Here is a 19,491-nt window from a genome sequence, read left to right as displayed (position 1 = left end):
TTCACGATGAATCTAATGATAGTAATTAATCGATGATTGGCTACAGTGATGCTACAGTAACCTTCCTCTACTCGTAGGTCAAAGGTCTCATTAGATTCGTCTCGCAAAATAGCGCAAGACTGTGGAGTTAGTTTTGTAAATTACCTTTATTTAGTACCCCTAATTATTAGTCAAAATTTTTGTGCTATTTGTGCTAAACCAAACCAAACAGGGCCTTGCTAGACATTCCCTTTGCTTTCCCTTGAGGTCCCCTGCCTTGGATCCCGCCGCAGATCAGCCCCTGTGTCAGCCACCCAGGGCCGTGTTTGGTTTATGTGATTAAATTTTTTTCAAAAAAGACGAATGTGTGCATGAAGTATTAAACGAAGTTTATTTACAAATTTTTTTTATGGATGGGTGTAACTTTTCGAGATGAATCTAATAAGCCAAGTTTTCATCATGATTGGCTACAGTGATGCTACAGTAACCGCACCTAATAATCCCCCTAATCGTACGGTCGAAGGCCTCATTAGCTACTGTAAGTGCTACAGTACCATAGTTTTGGAGGTGTTTCGGTAATTAGACTTCATTTAGTAACTCTAATTAGTGGTTAAAGCTACTAAAAGTTTTCATGAAAGTTTTTTCACCGGTAACCAAATATGGCCCAGGCCTCCGGGCACCGCACCTGACCGGCAGCCGGCGGCCGCAGCCGGCCCCAGCTGCGTTGCATTGCGTGCGTGGATTTCCGCCACCGTTTGATCATCAGAGCTCGATCAGTGGCCCCGTCCGGTCCATGTGGTGAGTCAATGCGGTGTACGGTCCTGCAGCTTGCCGGCCGCCGGCATCTGCCGGAGGCAGAGGCTACGTCGTCGTCTACGTACGTGCGTAATGGAGCAGTACCATTATATTCGGATTCCATTGTCGCAGCTGGTAGTAATACTGTAGATGCACACAGCTGTTTTGATTATTATAAGGAACATAATTCTGGCAAATGAGACCTGCTTTATTAGTTTGCATTTCGTACAGCTGAATGGCGTCGACGACAGAGGAATGCATGCTCGTAATTCTACAAAATTTCCTCGATCGTCAACAGAAAGAAACTTTGGTTAGCTGATCTCTAAGGGGAAGAAAGAGAGCTTGACGTAGTACATTAGTTATTCGCTTGGATAAATCCTCGAAAGACGTACGGACCTGTCCCGGCCTGCATGCATGTCGATCGGCCGCCTCATGCAGCACAGCACAAACACGCACGATGCTAGCTGCTCCCCGCATGCAGCAGCTAGCAGTAATAATCTTTTTTTTTCATATGATGAACAGCAGGCGGATTAGTTTAATCACTGTGGAAATGGAAGAAGCATTGCCATTCCGTAAGCCTATATACGACCCACCTGCAGTGCGGGTGCCTGCACCTTTTTGGTCACGCATGGCACACTCGCTGTACGTCCTCTAGCAGCTAGTACTAGTTTAATCAATTAATATCGTGATCACAGCATGGCTGCTGCTTAATTGTTGCGTCTCGCTCAAGACGCCGACGCCGACGTACGTGTCTCGACCGCCGCATGTGTTGCATTGGCAGGCCGCCGAGAGGGCCGGGGGGGGGGGGGGGGGCGTACGTACACTGACAAGAGGGCAGGAGGAGTAAAAGTTGCGTTGGTCCATACATGCATGCGATTAGCAAGGAATCTTTTGTGGTGGCCGCGGCGTACGGACGCTGCAGGAACATCCATCAAATGCACCCACTACTACTACTCACTACAGTGTACTGTCGTCCAGTGTATCATTTCCTAATCTTAGCTTGTGTCCTGCTAGTAGAAATTAAGAAACCAGAGAGTGCAAAAACTACTGTCTACTAGGGCATGCACACTCCACCCTAGTAGGTCGAAAAAGTTTTCACTTTTACTACTGTACCATCCATCTCCCCCATGCATGCATGCATGCATGGCACTCATATACTACTACGGCTATCTAGCTGTTGGTGTGAGTGCATGCATGGATGCCAATAACCCTAGCTAAAGCAAAAGCTGGGCAGTGTAATTTTACTGCGTACTGATCCAACCGTGTCTTTGAGGTAGTAGTAGGTTGTTTTTGATCCATCTTTATATATCCATGGAAGTTAGTGCCCATAACTAGTTGAGTAACAGAAACAAAAAGCGCCACTGATGGTCTATGCGGGGGGGGGGGGGGGGGGGGGGGGTTGAGGGACAGGAGGAATATACTTATTTGCAAAGGGGCGCTTTGCTTAAAAAAAAGCTAGCGGGATTAATTATGCAAAGCCAGCAGACACGATGATTACCTGCACTCTGATGCATTGCATTGCATGCAGGCAGGGCAGGCAGGCAGGTTTGGGCCAGAAGCTAGCAGCAAGCTTACTACAAAACGCATGGATGCATGGCTGGCCGGCCGGCCGGCCGTCAGGGAATATTTGGGGGCCAGGCGCATTCATGCATGCATGCTTTTCTCTGAGGGCGAGCGAGCTCCCGGTCTTTTGCTCCCTACGATTAGCAGTAGCTCTCGTACAGAAATGAAATGTAGAGTACGTCCTCTACATTTCATTTCTGTGACACTGCCACTGCTGCTTGGATGCAGGTGCGTAATGCAAGGAAATTTATTACTGTTAACTGACAAGGTTGCATGGTACAGCACACAGCACAGTACAGTACGTACGTGTGCCGACACTGCAGCCCTGGGCCGGCAGGGGAAGAAATTACTCCCTCCGTCCCAAAAAAAATATAAATCTCGCTTTTCGAGGAGTCAAATAATTTTAAATTTTACCAAATTTATACAAAATAATATTAATATTTGTGTTACAATATAAGTATCTTTAGATTAATCATGTAATATACTTCTATACTACATCTATTCGGAAACACAAATGTTAGTAATTTTTTGAATAAATTTAGTTAAAATTGAAATAGTTTGACTCCTCGAGAAACGAGATTTACATTCTTTTTGGGACGGAGGGAGTAAGAAACAAGTGGTTGGGCCTGGCACCGGCAGTAGGGTTGTGTTTTTTTTTTTAAAAAAAAAAGAGGAAATGCCGCGGCGTGTATGCTTTCCATGCGAATGTGTGGGCTTTCCTGTGCATGGTCAAGGCCATGAGTATGGACATAATAGAGCTTTCCATCCATGCATGCATGCCTTTGTTTCTGTTGCATACTTGCATACTCTATTCCAGCCTTCAGTGGTTTGGTTTCTGATGTTATCGATGATCGCTGTCACACGCACATGTTGAGGTGCTTCATGTCGTCATCTTGCTTGCTGCTGCAAGTCTTGCCTTGCCAGCTTGAGTATCATTGGTTTGGGTCCTGCTGGTGGTCTCTTTCTTGGTAGTACTGGACCACATACTGCTTATATGTTGGATGTTGATCCGGGGGACCAGATTGAATTTCGCACTATTTGCACGAAGAGGTTGGTTTGCACTTGATATGTTCCCTGATATCTTTTAGAACATGGACTTATCATACATTAAGGATCTGTTTACAGTTTTTTATTACGATCCAACACAAACCTGAAGTAGAGTAGCAAGTCCAAAAATATATGTTAGCAAAAATTTGAAACAACTATATAACTCCAGAGGAATCGGCAAGTTTAGGGGACAGGGAACCACCCCTTTTGGCTAGATATAACAATCATCCCATTGGTGGAGAACCATAGGCGACATGCTTAAGATTCAAGAACGCACATGAAAGTCCCGTCAGACATCGTACCGAAAAGAAGCGCAGATTAATTGGTAGCTAGATATATAAAGCTGGGAAAAGACGAGCGTGCACACTGGGCAAGGAATAACCGTACCGGTATGTAGTGCCTTCTGATGTGGATGCTAGGGCTACATGCAATTACAAAAGAGCTAAATTCCCATCATGTGTTAAGGCGTAAAGCTGCTACTCCTTGCCCTGACGGCCCTTTACATTTGCTAGCTACTTAGCTAGTAGGTCAGTTGTGGTCGTCTGTGGATTCTTGGGTTGGGGACACACATACAGCATGTGGGTATGCATGCATATGGTAGCTCGTAGGTATGCATGCTGCATATGCATTGGATCAGATGACAAAAGGGGCGAGCAAGAAATAAAGAACAAAGATGAAAAAAGCTACTAGAGAAAGAGCCTTCCATCCACCACAAAAAAAAATCGGTGGGAATTGGATCAGCGTTCGTGGGATCGGTCTCTTCCCAGCAGATTTGAAATATTTTTGGATGTATCTTAACGCGTACCAAAGGGCTCTTTTAGTACCGGACCATGCAACCGGCTAGTACCAGGATACTATAAGGCCTCGTTCGGCAAGGCCCGGAACGGCCCGGAATGAGGCCCAATCCGGGCGGATTGGGACGGCCCGGAATGAAACCAGGTTTGGCCCGGAATCGCTGTTCGGTTGGCCTATCCCGGAATTAAACATGGGCCGGATCAGCCTCCCATTCCAGCTCCAAGGCCCGGAACAAAGCCGAACCTCCTCCCTCCCGGAACAAAACCACGCGAGGCGTCGCGAGTCTACGACGCGAAATCAGGAGGCGGCGGCGCGAGGCGACGGCGACGGCGCGGCGGCGCGGCGGCAACGGCGACGGCGCAGCGGCGCGGCACTCCGCCGTCTTCTCGCCGGTAACGCATCGGCCTCATCTTCCTTGCCATTTCCAGTGCTAGGGTTCTCGGGCGCTAGAGTTCTTGCCTTCTTGCTAGATCCGTCGCTAGGCCTGCCAGTCCGGGCTAGTGACGATGAGGTCCGGGCTTGCGGCTGCCTTGGCGTTCCTCCCTCTCTCTTGCTTTCTCTTTCCATCTCCAGCCTCGGGTGGGCTTAGATCCTTTGCAAGATCTGCTTGCTCGTTCCACCGGAAATATTCCGCGGCCACCACAACCACCACCGGCGCAAGGCAACAAGAGGACATGAGGACGTGTGTTGATTTGCAAGCGACTGCAAGCGGCAGCATTAGCTTGTAGCAAAATTGGACATGAGGACGTGTGTTGATTTGCATGCTTCCGTAGATGGGGATGGGATGGCTGCTACATTGATACCGGTGATGACTGATGAAATGACCAGTGACCACCACCATTGGATTAATATGTTATATCAATTTCTATACTTCTTCTGACAAGACACAACGAGCAATTGTTACCGTGGTTGTATAGTTTAATTTGCTAGGTCTCTAATTTGGAGAAACTGCTAGTCACCAGATCAAATCCAAACTAATTCAAATACTCTGCTCAGCCGTATACTCAATTTAATATAATTTTTCATAATTTTGATGATTCCATCACATAACTCATGCTTGTTTTCTAGAGAGTCCTTTTCAATCCAACCTTATGGCAACCTAGCAGCCATGCCAGCTTGATTCTCCGATTGTCGTCGAGCTATTTTAGATATTAAGATATCATTTAAATATATGACCATGTTTTCAGTTATTTACTCTTATGTACTAAATTGCTTGGCAAATTTTATTTTTTTTATCAAATTGCTCACTGTATTTTAGAAAATTATATATTAAACCTTGGCTGTTATGTTCCCCGGTCATACTGAAACATTAGAGGAGCTAGGTTAGCCGATCGATGAACTTGATGGACATTTTAACCTTTAGTGTTTATTATCTTTCCTAACTATAGATGAAATCAGAATAGAATTTTATTTAATTTACCTTGTGCTTTTATTCAGATTGTACCAGCAGTTCCTAGAATTGGTGAAGACGAGCCACCTCCTTCCTGGGACCCGTTTTGACTCCGAAAGGTACTCCAGTAAATATATTTTGCCCTGTTCTATATGACTGGCCTGTTCTCTTGTATGAGTCTATATATAACTGAGTTTTGTTTCTTGCATTCAAGCTTCCAGATAAATACGGTACACCTGCTAGCTTGCTGAATGTTTGATAACTGAACTGTAGGCAAACACACATCTCATTATCATATTCAATTTCAGATTTAACTATTTCCCTTCTATGCAAAATCTATAGCTCATGTCTGGTACATATTTGTTTTTGACTGGTGTTTTGCATAGATCTATGTTAATGCATAGTTTGGCACCTGAATGGGTCTTAGTGTTGCTGTCTGGTATCAAAGTGGATCACAACTCTGATCCACCTAGTGAACTGTACCAGCAAAAGTATTGTTTTTTATTTTACTATCTAATAATGACTTGTATCTATATTGACTTACATCTGCTTAGTGCTAGATTTCAGTTTCAGTGGTAGAAATTTACAATCATTAGTGCTATTTAATTTTTGGGTTCACTCTCTATTCTTGTGCAGCTCAAGAACACATCTGACAAGAAGAAGAGGTTTCAAGGTCTAAGTTATACCTTATCCATGTCACCTATATATATAGTGGGCTAAATAATGGAGCTTGTTTCGGCCGAGGAGTTCAATGTTACTATGTTTGCAATTTTGGATCAGTACGTTACTTCTCTAGCATATTGTCACCTCGTTGAGACCTAGTTCTGTTTTGCCATAACGTGCTCTTTCTATCTTTATACCTTATATGGCAGTCAAAGGTTTTCTTTCTGTAAACGAATGCTTGAATCATTTGTTGACTAGTGCTTTGATACTGCTTGCTCCAGGCTCAAATAGTGCTTGCTCCAGCATGTGTTTGCTTTGATATGGCAGTATGTATTATATATTTTGTGATCACTCCAGAATGTGCTTTCTTTGATAGTGCTTTGAATGCACTACGGAATGTGAAAGTTTGTATTATATAGTGCTTGCTGCAAGTGCCCGGCCGGAATGAAACCTTGTGTACGACCGGACAATAATTTTATAGGGGGTGGATTGAAACCAGTTGGAACTAAACCAGACCAGGATTAGTGAAGCCAGGAGGATTCACTCGATCCAGGCCTGGCTTGAAAACAGGCCTGGCTTGAAAACAGGGCTGCCGAACGAGGCCTAAAGGTTTCCCCCCACTAGCTAGTAAATTAAATAAAAGGCGGAAGGGATCCATCTCCAAAGATGGATATACAGCTTTCAGTTTGCTTTTGGCGCGCGGCAATATGCATGTCTACAACACGTACACGGATCGATCAAGCGTGCGTTGAAATGATCACATCCTCAAGTGCTACGGTATCACTGTATGTACCAGCAGTGAGATAGAGAGTGCTTTGCCAATCGCCATGCCCCATGCATGCCTCATTGCCACGCCACTAGCTCTACACCAATCACCAAATGGGCGCAGGAAAAAAAGAGCAGGCAAGAGACATCACAGCATTCCCCACTACTACTACGCTCTTCAGAGTCCAGACGCATCATAGGCCATCACTACATGCATGGAAAGATCGAGAAAACAGAGCGCAAGATAAAAAAAGGTGGGTCTCCATCGTTTTCATAAGAGAAAGAGACGACGCATCGCTATCGCTTTCGCTGGCCGTGCATATATAGCTGCTCATGCTGCTTGATCGTACAGAAAAAGGGGATCGGCCAGAGAGCTAGGCGAAAAGATGCTTGTGCGTGCATGGCCCATGCAGTAGTACTATACTATACTATCACTGCTAGAAAATCTCACATTAGTACCGGTCAGCAACCCTCATTTAGTACCGGGCGGCTGACCGGTACCGCTTGGCCGGTACTAAATGGCACACCATTTAGTACCGGCCAAAACGCCCGGCACTAAAGGGAATATTTAGTACCGGTCGGTAACACCGACAGGTACTAAATGGTTTTGCACCCAAAAATTAAAGAAAAAAAGTGTTGAACAGCTAGGTCCGTGGGAATTTCGCGCGAATTATGCGCGTGCGCGGTCCGTGGGAATCGAATTCACGACCTCCAGCCTCGCGCGAGCCTTCCTTACCGTCCCACCTATGCATCACTTGCGACTAGGTGGGAGAGGACCATTTAGTACCGGGCCAAGCCACCGGCCGGTACTAAATGAATGTGTCATTTTAGTACCGGACGGTAACACCCACCGGTACTAAAATGCAACATTTAGTACCGGCCAGTGGCTTGGCCCGGTACTAAAATAGTTTTGGGAGCTTTCAAATTTGAACCCGGTACTAAAGTGGCGTCGAGACAACTTTAGTACCGGACCAAAGCATGACCGGTACTAACTACTGGGGACGAATGAGCCATTTTTCTGGTAGTGTATACATTTTTGCATACATGCATGGCTCGCAAAAGATGCTACAAGGCATGCATTTCTTTATTATCCGATCCATAGATAAAATAAGGTTACTTTTTTTTAGATCAATAAAATAAGGTTACTATGTTTCGAAACGAGACCAAACACTCAAAAGCTAGCTATAGTCCATCTTTTTAATCCTCATGAGATGATAGGCTGGGCTGGGAAGCCCAAGATAAGCCAGGACAATTGGCCCGTTAAAGCTAAGCCCATGTCATCAATCAATAATAATATGATCTCATTTTTTGTACAATATATATACAGACTGGCAGCACCCTCCAGTGCCATGACGATTGATCTATCCACGCTCACAAAACAAATTAAACAGCGTGATTCTCAAAAAAATAAAAAATAAACAGCGTAATATATAGCATGGGAAAGAGGTCGCTTCTTAATTTTTTCTGTAGTACTCTGCTGTACAAAACAAATTGTTCTGAATGTCATTTCATCTCATCGAGTCTCTCTGAAGTACCCTGCACTGCATTTTTATGTTAAGTTAATAAGTTTATTAGTTGGACATCGAGCCCTATATGTACAATGCTTTAGATAGTGGCGGATTAGGATAATTTTTAGTAGGAGCTTATTTCCTCCTACAGACAATTTCAGTCTCTCCTCGCAGCGCATTCATGACAAAAAATTGTAGAAGAGATTTGGAAGGGGCTCCATAAGTCCAACACAAGGGACTTAGGAGGGCTCCATGAGTCCAACATGCGCATAAATAGCTGCACGTAGCTGTTGTATGTGGCAGACAATTTTTATGCTTTATTTTTTTTGGACCTTCTTGTGATAGATGATGCAGCCACAAAAAAAGCGCCTTTTAGCTTCGAAATCATCAACGCATGAAAATACCCAACAGTATTGGAAGAGTAACAACAATTTTTTTAGTTTTAGCAATGTATATACTTGTAAATGTTTTTCTTACTAATTGGATTTCAAACGCCAATGTAGAACCTCTAGTTTTTTTTTAATTACACAGTACAACTCAGACATTCACGACGCACGCATATTCCACACGTACGCAGACCACGTATCCGTATTTGTCCTGTTGGATCCATCGCCAGGAGTTTTAGGTGGGCGCTGCTGGGGTTACGCGAGTGAACCCCAACAGACTTATCACCCACTACAGATTTTATGTTGTTGGGCCTAAACTGGCCCAACAAACTAGCTCATAGTCTATTTTGTTCTGGAACTATTTTTTAATTGTTCAGTAATACAAAAAAATTGTTTGGAAACAAAAATTTTTTGTTTCAAAATAAAAAAAAATTATTAGGCCTTGTGCGATGGTTTGACTGCTAGTAACCCGAGCGACTCCTAACATTGCCGGTTCAGAGTCAAATCAAAAACAACGATGAACCCCAGCCCATCCTATCTACCAGCCCAGCCTACCCAAAGCCCCATCCCAGCCCATGGGCCTCAAAGCAGCCGGTTGGCAGAAGCGACACCGAACGAATTGGGAGGAGATCGCATATTCGCCGCCGCCTCAGCAGTCAGCTCTCGCTATCCACCCTCCTCTCCTGCGCCGCTCGCGTGCGCGCGCCGCCGCCCCGGTCGCGATGGCCCTGCGCCCCCCGGAGCTGCGGTGGCTGGGCTCGCTCACCCGGCCCGGCCGCCTCGCCCCGTCTCCGCTCGCGGCGCTCGCCTCCCCGCGCCGCCGCCGCCGCGCGCCGTCCCCGTCCCCGTCCCCGCCCCCCTCGCCCTCGCCCTCCGACTCCTCCACCCCGTCCACCGCCCCCGTATCCGCGGGTAGGCCTCCCCCGCCGCCGTTGCGGTTGATGGCTTGGCGGCAACGGAGAAATGCTATGGTTGGTAACCCCGAGGGTTTGCTTTGCTCCGCTTACCGGGTGTGGCCCGTGGGCATTCTGCGCAGGCGGGCCTGGCGCGGAGGGCTTCGAGGGGCCGGAGTGGAAGAAGGTCAGCGCCAAGAGGTTCGGCATCGAGGAGTCCATGATCCCCGCCGAGGCCTGGAACGTCCTGCATCGCCTCCGCAGCAGAGGTGCGGCCTCGGCCTTGATGGGGCCTGCCAGCGTTTGGTTTATTTGTTGTGGTCAATCCCGAATTCTCACTGTTGAAGTTGGATTTCAGCCCGAGGTCCAACGATTGAACTAGCAAACTCAATTATACTTAGGGCTTGTTTGGATGCAGCCCTGCAAGGCAGCACGCCGCCCAGGCAGCGATCCTGACCCCAGGCCACCAAAATCGGACGCCTGAGCTCGCTGCCTGGGCCAGGCAGCTTTGCCAGGGCACCAAGCAAACAAACCCTTAGTTACTGGTCAGCTATCATAGCAATTGCAGACTGGATTGAACACTCTGCTCATAGCCTCGTATGGAAGCAGAGTTAATACCTGCATTTGATTACATTAACTTGACCAGAACCTTCAGTTAGGTGTACTGTAACTGAATACAAATACTGCTTTATTGACTTTGCGTACAAATTTGAGTAGCATGAATAAAATCAATTTTAAGAGAGAAACATCTCTGGCAGACTTTATTTTTGTGATAGATACAAATGTTATTACTGGAGAAATGTCTAATTGGGTAGGAAACTGTAAACCACATTTGTATCCTGTTGGGTACCAGTAGTCAATTAATATGGGTAGTTCATAGTGCTTTTATATCATGTCAGATACAAATAGCCAATTAGTTTGTACGTGGAAAGTATTGGCATTTTGTGGTGTTATGGTTGTCAGAGGTCACAACATCGTCCTGAAATTATTGTTCAAGACCATACCTGATCCTGCAAGAGTACTATGAATGCTATCTGGTCGTTTTGTTCCTAATAATGTTCAGGTATTTTGATTTGGTGCTATTTTAGATGTTTCTACGAGTAGACTAGTGATTTCAACAATATGGCTATTAGTTGAACTTTTTGCACTAAAAAACTAGGGAAATAAAGATCAACTTGACTATTGTTTGTTTCTATAAAATTAACCACCCAGTACTCATTGCACAACTCAAGTCGAGGCCTATGACACATTGAAACACCTACATCTTACATAACATTATAGGATGTGTGATTTTACATTGATCCTACCACAACCTTGCTAGGAACAGGACTCTATTACAATCCTACCATTTACGGCTGATGGTATGGTTTATGTTGTTTTGGTGATGGGTTATAGGATCCAATGCCTAGTGTCATAATTGTAAGATCATTTCATTTTGATTTTCTATCTGTTGATTTGTAGTTGTGTGGAGATATCAGACTAATTGATGTTTTTAAAATACTTCCAAAATAGTTTTTTTTTTCCAATATGAAAGCTTGTTCATTCCTCGATTATATTGCTCCAGGAATTTGTGGAATCTAGCTTGTTATATGTATTTAATGTTAGCATGTTATGAGTTAAAAATTAATAAATTACATCTTGCTTATTTCGACATCTAGGTTGCATGAACCTCATGTCATTTGATGTAGGTGATCTAAATATATGCATGGAAGCTTTGAGGGATGCCTTGTTCCATAGTGTTGTATCCATCGGATGATTTTAGTTCCACTGTATTTTTCTCTCCATCTGTTAATTTGGTGCTTGAGTACCCTTATTGTTGGGGGGTTGTTGCACTACTGGTTTTGTTTATATGTTTCACTTTTTGTGCAGGATATGATGTGTACCTTGTTGGCGGTTGTGTTCGAGATCTCATAATGAAGAAGACACCGAAAGATTTTGACATAATAACAACAGCTGATCTTAGGCAGGTTATAACTCAAATTAAAAAGGATGCTAGCATGATGTAATTCAATTATTGGAATGAAATAGCCCGCTCAAGTTTTGGGGCATACATTTCTTGGAGCTATTGATTCATTGGATTGTGCAGATACCTAAATCTATTTTATTATTAGTTAAGTTTCTGTTATAGTTTTGCAAATAGCTAGTACTAAATTGTTGCTAAAAGCTATAAAGTGTGGCACAGTTGTGACTTATTTGCTGGCTTTAGCCATAGAGGTTCTTTTGGTGTATTAGGTGCAACATTTCTGTTTTGAAATGAAGATATATACTTTGACCTTGTATATACCCATATATATTCCAAAGCCATTACATATCAGTACGGCTTATGTACCAGTGCCAAATAAGTTATCAATGTGTATGCTTGTTTAAATTTATCCTACTTATGTAGTGCTTATTTAGTTATCACATGTTATTAATTTGGGTTAAAGAAACACCTTTTGTGTAGTTTGACCCAGATGGTGATCAATTCATTCTGATTGTGAAGTTTCATGTTCAGAATTTGTAGTTTAGCTTCCAAAGAAAAATTGCTTATACAATGTGTTTGTGCCAATTAAGATTATTATTCTAAACTCCGCAGGTGAAAGACACTTTCTCAGGATCAGCTGTTATAGTGGGAAGGCGTTTCCCCATATGCCATGTACATGAGAACAATTCCATTGTGGAGGTTAGTGTTACCCTTTAACCGATTCTAAATAGCATCACCCTCTGCACAATACATACCTCTAGTCGTCAGCTACTTCTTGGCAAACCGCACACTTTATTGTTGTCATTTGTTGATTCAGTTTTTCCATTTGCATTCGAGTATCCAGATATATCTCATTCTTCTTATTGGTAGGTGTCTAGTTTTAGTACTTGTGCAAGGGGGTCAAGTGGCAGCCCGGTTTACAATTCAAAGAGTCAAAACTGTAGCAAGAATGATTTTGTTCGCTGGAAAAACTGTCAAGGGAGGGACTTCACAATAAATGGGTTAGTGTTTCTGTATTTTTGAATGTAACTGGATGCCATATTGCAGGTTGTACTATTTTCTTTTGTTTTGAATGTGCAGGTTAATGTTCAACCCATATTCAGAAAAGATCTATGATTACTTGGGAGGCATTGATGATATTAAGAAAGCTAAGGTCTCTGGTAGTTGTTTGTTTCATTTACATTAGTTTAAAGTCCTTTTTCTGTGCTCATTTTACAGTCCTGTCCTTTCAACAGGTTCGTACTGTAATTCCTGCTGGCACTTCGTTCCAGGAGGACTGTGGTCAGAATCCAGAGTTTAAGCATTTATTTGATTGTTATTCTACTCTCTGTGTGATCATTGTCATTAATACAAGCATGTAATTAACAGCCCGTATTCTACGTGCAATCAGAATTGCAGCTCGGTTAGGGTTTAGCTTCCCCAAAGAAACAGCTTATTATGTGAGAACACTTGCCTGCTCGGTGGCAAGACTTGACAAGGTCTGATTCTGGCATGGACAATCTGGTTTCATTATATCAATGACACTTTGACTTATCTAACGAACTGCCATGAAGTTGCTCGTATGTTTTCCTCTTACTGATTAATTTTTTTTACAATTTTGCAGGGAAGAATACTCATGGAGATGAACTATATGCTTGCTTATGGTTCCGCTGAAGCTTCTTTAAGGTTGCTTTGGAGATTTGGTCTCCTTGAACATTTGTTGCCCTTTCAGGTAAGCCCATGGCATCAGGAAGGGACATATATTGAAATCAAATATCTGTTGAGCTTTTGGTTCTTGTGCTTTTGACTAAATGATTTGATTTGACTATACAGGCAGCTTATTTCGCTTCAACTCGTTTTAAGAGAAAGGATAAAGGAACCAATATGCTACTTGTAAGTTTTAAATTGGTTACTAGTTTACTGTAGTCATGTAGATATAAAGGAATTGCACTTGCCACATTATGATTGAAAATAATTCAAATCTTTAATTGACACGCTGTAAATGAAATTGAAACTTGTGTTTGTTTTGCTCTTCTCGCTACATGTCCCACTTTGCAGAGAACATTTCCTCATGTTCAGTAGAAATTGTGGCAAATTGTCATTCTTATATAAATTTGCATGAAGATTTTATGATTGCATATCTTGGTGGATTCAGATTGAATATTCAGTCAGCAGTGGCACTTTTTTGTTTTGTTAGCATGCTACTAATCCAAATACGCACTATAGATTTTTTTTAATGTCATTTTAGTTGCTGTTTATGTTCAATATGTTTTTTATGTACTTGGTAGGTTTGCATTAGGTTGATTATGTTATCAATTCTTTGCGCAGGTTTTATTTTCTAAGCTGGATAATTTTCTTGCACCCAACAGGCCATGCCATAATAGTCTATGGTGAGTAAATTATCCAACTTATTATTAGCAGACAAGGAAAAAATTTTCTATTTCATTTCTAGCTGATGTGGACTCTTTACATTGTCGAAACTGGAGTAATTGAGTTAGTTTTGTTCTTCCCTAACATATTCTACTTGCTCTATCACTACAGGATAAGCCTTTTAGCCTTTCATGAAGCTTTGGCACGCCAACCATGTGATCCTTTGGTGGTGGCTACTTTTGCACTAGCATTCTACCTGGGAGGTGATATGTCATTGGCAGTGGATATTGGAAAATCAATCAACCGGCAACATGATACTAGCTTTCGAGAGCTTTTAGAACCCCAAATCGGGGCTGATAAGCATTTGGTGGATGAGGTACAAAGCTTTGCTGCATTGATGAAGCGGGTGCTAGCTGAAATGACTGATGAATATTTTGTCGCAAAAGCTATGGCGAAAATTCCTCAAGCACCATCCTCAGATCTTGTAAGCACTACCAACTCTAGTCTTCCATTTTTAAGTTAGATGTTTAATGATTTAATCTGCAAGAAAGGTACATTGAAGTTATGGAAGTGTGACAGATATAACATTAATTCCCATTGTCAAAAATTGTAATTAGCATGAGAATTGAGTTGGCTTTCATTCTGTTAGTATTATTTTGTTCTAAGGTAAGCAAGTGTAGAATTTATTGTCGTTTTTGATGCTGTCAACTGTCCTGATCCTGTAGTTAAAGTCACTGGAGTGGGAAAGGCAGATACCAAAATAGTTAACATTGTTGAAAATAACAATGATAAACATGATAATTGAGGCTTTGGCTCTCATTTTGTCAATAAAGTAAGCAAAGAATTATGTGCTACACGTGATGCAGCTAACCATCCTGATGGTTGTGCTTAAAATTCATGGGAGCGGGGCAGAAATAAAGTTAGGTTACAATGTTGAAAATAACTAAGCAAGACATGAGAAATGAGTTTTTGGTCTTCATTCTGCTATTTCTTGTTTATTCTAAGGTATACAAAGAATAAAAAGTAGTGTTGCTGGTAACTGTGCAAGTGCTGGTTTATGACACTAACTGTTGTTTTTATTTCCTGTTAAATAATCGGCTTTATCCTACTCTAGGTATTTATACCGCTACAAGCATACTTGAAGGTTGTCAAATTCATTGAGTGTGTTCAATATGGCAAAAAGGAGCATGGCTATGAACCAAAAAGTGATGGGAAAATCAATTACCATAACCTGTCTTATGGTACACATGCCGAAATAAGAAATCTCTTTACACTGGTAGTTTTTGACACACTATACCCCACAGACATGGAGGGTCAACATGATGGCAGTTCTTGAAGGTAGATCGTGATTAGTACTAACCATTCAATGCATTCAGGAGACCTGAAGCTCTGCTACATCAATAATAGATTACCAGGGCCAGAAATTGAGCGGCTGCAGCAAAAGGCGGAATATCAGTTGCCATTGCTTGTTCTAATGCTGCTGGTATGTTCTCATCGTGGGCCTACGTCATGCTCCTCAGTCCTTACCGTGACATAGCAAGAGCTCAATCGTTCTGGGTGGAGTTGGTGGTTTTCTAAATAAAACAAACCCAATTGCAGGGGCTTTTATAATGTGAAAACCATTAATATGTTGAATTGGTTCTTGGACCCTTTCTGGACAAGGGATACGCCCTTCAAATTAGTCCCCAATTTTTTTTTTCAATTGCCAAATCAAACCCAATTGCATGCTCTATTCATCAAGTTATCATTAATGATTCTTTTTAGCATTTCTGGAGCTAGCCACCTAACCATCCAGCCCAAATAATTTGAATCAATGAGTCTTTGAATAATGTAACAGCAAGGGATATACACCCTTCGGATGCATTAGTTTAGGCCATTGTCTGAACAAGCTATGTGCCTATGTCAACGTCACATCTTCGTTGCAAATTTGAAAAAGTGAAATTGTTTGTGCACAGGTAAAAATAAAGTTTAGCAGCTCAATCACTGTTTGTGGACTGTTCTTTTGGCTGCGGGTATTGCTTTGACGGAAGACCCGTCGGAACATGGTGCCATTCCGATGGAGCACATGCGGGTAAAGTTTTAGCCCTCTGACGGATCGAAAAATCAACGACGCCTCCATCGGCGACCACGATAGGGCCGGTGGGATGTCCCCGAACAACTCTGCTCAATTCATCACCCAATCAAACGCTTCAACTCTGCTCAATTCTGAGGGACGCGACCAGAGGGCGGTGAATGGGAGCCAATTAAATTTTTTCTCAAATCGGAAGTACGGCTTAAGATCCCAAGTGTGCACCCAACCCAAACCTCCTAGGTGAAGTGCGGAGTAGTTATGGAGAAGCTACACCAACACAAAGCAACTTTAGGAATAAGCGAGACAAAACGCGAAAGCAAACACGCAAAAACAACGCTAGAAAACGCACGGTATAACTCACCGGTTGATCCGACGAATATGAACTTGAATACGTCGGTTAAACCGGTGAGACAGAGCCGGCAGCTGAGAAAAGCTATCACTGGTTGATCCGATGCAACGGTTTAAAAAGCGTCGGTTCAACCGGCGATAGTGCATCGGATGATCCGACAAAATCAAATTATAACGCCGGTACAGTTGTCCAGAGTGACCTCAAAATGGACAAACTGAACACCGGATGAATCGAGGAAATCGTTCACGAGCGCCGGTCAGTTGTCCAGAGGAACACCAAATTGAAATGTGCTGAACATCGGTTAAACCGACGTCAAGGAAATTCTATACGCAGGTTGAACGGGCAAAACAGCAAACCCAGTGGTAACGCCGGTTGATCCGATGCACGTAGAGTCTAAAGCACCGGTGCAATAAAAAACCTAGGTCGAAAACCCGAATTGAACACCGGTTGAATCATTGGCAACGCCGGTTCAACCGATGATAGGAAAAATCCAACTCGACGCAGAAACTCTGTTTTTGCTCTCGGTTCGATCCAAGACTTGACGATTGGAGGATCAAAACAAGTCCAAATCTCACCAAATTTTGCAGGCACGATCACAAAGACCTTGTGAACATACCCACCAAAGAAATCGACGAATCACTCCATGGTTTGGGAGGAATCGATGAATTCCCGAGCAAGAACGGGGTTTTCTCAAGAACGCAAAAATCTCCAATAGAAGGAACTCGTGATTTCAGGGAATTTAGCACTAGGCTAGATGGATTAGAAGCACCCCAAGGAGTCACAAAATTATCTAGAAACCGCCCTCAATCTCATGCACAAAGAACAAAACGGGAGAACCAAAATTCATCACACAAAAGACATTCAAAGTACAAGATTGATTCAAATTCAAAAGCCCCGAGGGCACAAGGAGGAGAGGGCCTCCTTTCCCGATCAATCTTAGTACAAAGTCTCAAGAATCCATGGATGAAATTCTACCCGAGAGAGAGGAAGAGGGAGGAACAGAGAAGAGAGGGAGGGGCGCCTGGGAGAGAGGTCTCCCGAAAAGAAAAGCCACCACCTTGCTGCTGCCCTCCTCTCCCTTTTAATCTCCTAACCTCCCTGGCTAAAGACTAAACTACCCCTAAGAGCTGAAATTAAACCAGAAGGCCCGTAGGGGCAAAACCGGAAAAAGATACAAGGACTCATCCGACGGCCAAGGTTCTTTCTTCGAGTCGAAGTCTTCTCCGCGATGCCGCCGTTGGGATGAGGATCCGGTCCACGGTTTTTGGAGGGCCCGCGAAACCCGGGTAGGTGGTCGGTTTTGAGAAAACCGCCAAAACTCCACGCGTGGGAAGATTCCCGCCTCCACGCCGTGGCCCTGGATGCCGTTCCTGCCTCGGCTTTCTGACGGCCCTAGACGCCACCCAACGCCCGTCACCTCCTCGCCCGCAGCGAGGCCCTAGACGCCGTCGACACCCGTTCCTCCGCCAGTCCCGAGACCGACGCCGTGCCTCCATGACTTGGCGTCTTCAACCGCCGTCCGCCAACTTGGTTTTGTGGCGCAAACCAAGAAACCCGCCATCCACTGGTGCTTGCGCCCTCGATCCAGGAGTGGACGCCACAGCTGCTGCCCGGCCCGAGCTCCGGTCCCGGCTGCCCTTCACCGCCGTCCACCGCAGCTCTCCGTCGACACTCGACGCCCGTGTACCTACAACCAAAGACCAAGCACACGATCACACCGCACGGTTGACAATTCACTCATCACAGCCAGGAGAGGGTACTCAACATTCCTCAATCTCCCCCTTGATGAGTGCATTGTCAAGACACCACTAACGAACCAAGAGAGAAGCAAAAACCGAGAAGAACAAAGAAGATGAAGAACTTGAACAAGTGACAAAAGCTCGAAAGAATCAAGAACAAGTCACTTGACCAAGCAAAGATCGATTCCCCAAGACAAGGGTAACGACTCGACGCAATCGATCAAACACAAACATGACTCCTCAAAGATAGAGGCAGGGCTCGACACAGTCATTCCAGAAGTAAAGAGAAAACCAAGAGCTAAACAAAGCAGAAACTCCCACTGAAATGCATTTCCCCCTCACCAGTGCAACTCTCACCACATGTATGCACTCTCAAAGCCCTGTGCACAACAAGTTTTTGAAACTCTCAAAAATCAAACAATTCTCCCCTTGTTCGATCACTAAACTTTTCCCCCTTGTTGGCACATGCACACATCAAGGCTCAACAGACCTAAAGCTCCCCCTGAAACTGAGACCCCCCTGAAAATATGCTATGCAATGAATGCAATGCAGGAGGTGTAAGTGAAAGCATTCAGGGATACAAGGATATGAGCAACATCTAGTCACAAGCATGTGTGCATCCATAAACAAGACCTGCATCTAGCTTAACAGGGTATATCAAATCAGTCTATAGCTAAGCAAGTTCAGTTTAGCAGAAATAAAAGCATCACCCATGATCTAGCACTAACAAGTAGGGAATGGAAACCAGTGCTAATCAAACTCATACAGGTGAGCCAAAAACAGCCAAAACATATTGCAAACACCCATTTTGCAATCAGATTATATCAAGCAATTATTAATGCCAGGGGTTGAAAGCTTGTCATGCTTTACTTAGCAACGAGACCAAGTCTATGCCAAAGGCAATCAGAAGCTTAAGACAATCGTTTCAGTCATGCACAGCCTTGCCCGGGTTCTCACAAGGGCAAAGTGAGCCGTCCCGAAAGCTTGATCAGTGCGACAAGCAATCCCATCTGGATCTTTCCATTCCATTTCAAGCACAATTCAAGCAATTTTATCAATTTTACAAGTTAAGTATCAAGAAGCTACACTAGCATGAATAAGATAGCAAAGCATATCAACACGCCCTAACATGCTAATAGCCAAGACAAGGTGACCATGTTTTTTGATTTTCAAAACAAAAGCAGCTATACTCAGAGGATGTAATATACACAGAAGAGCAAGCTGAACATGATCACG

At 43.7% G+C, this 19,491-nt stretch overlaps 1 protein-coding gene and 1 long non-coding RNA gene across 2 annotated transcripts; both read left to right on the top strand.

The window, feature by feature from the left end:
- Positions 1-4,406: 4,406 nt before the first annotated feature.
- LOC120640787 lies at positions 4,407-6,650 on the top strand. The gene is made up of 3 exons (XR_005661993.1): positions 4,407-4,571; positions 5,617-5,688; positions 6,206-6,650. It is a non-coding gene; the product is annotated as an uncharacterized LOC120640787 (long non-coding RNA).
- A 2,892-nt stretch (positions 6,651-9,542) lies between these two features.
- On the top strand, positions 9,543-15,859 carry LOC120640786. The gene is made up of 13 exons (XM_039916704.1): positions 9,543-9,803; positions 9,928-10,053; positions 11,654-11,751; positions 12,360-12,446; positions 12,618-12,748; positions 12,828-12,900; positions 12,983-13,028; positions 13,116-13,225; positions 13,351-13,458; positions 13,560-13,619; positions 14,055-14,116; positions 14,268-14,580; positions 15,211-15,859. Exons 1-13 carry the CDS (start codon positions 9,614-9,616, stop codon positions 15,430-15,432), a joined length of 1,626 nt encoding a protein of 541 aa, XP_039772638.1. The 5' UTR covers positions 9,543-9,613; the 3' UTR covers positions 15,433-15,859.
- Positions 15,860-19,491: the final 3,632 nt, after the last annotated feature.

This window comes from Panicum virgatum, chromosome 7K (genome assembly GCF_016808335.1).
Source record: "Panicum virgatum strain AP13 chromosome 7K, P.virgatum_v5, whole genome shotgun sequence".
NCBI lineage: Eukaryota > Viridiplantae > Streptophyta > Magnoliopsida > Poales > Poaceae > Panicum > Panicum virgatum.
The sequence above is the reverse complement of the archived record's forward strand: the minus strand, read 5'-3'. Positions and strand labels throughout refer to the sequence as shown.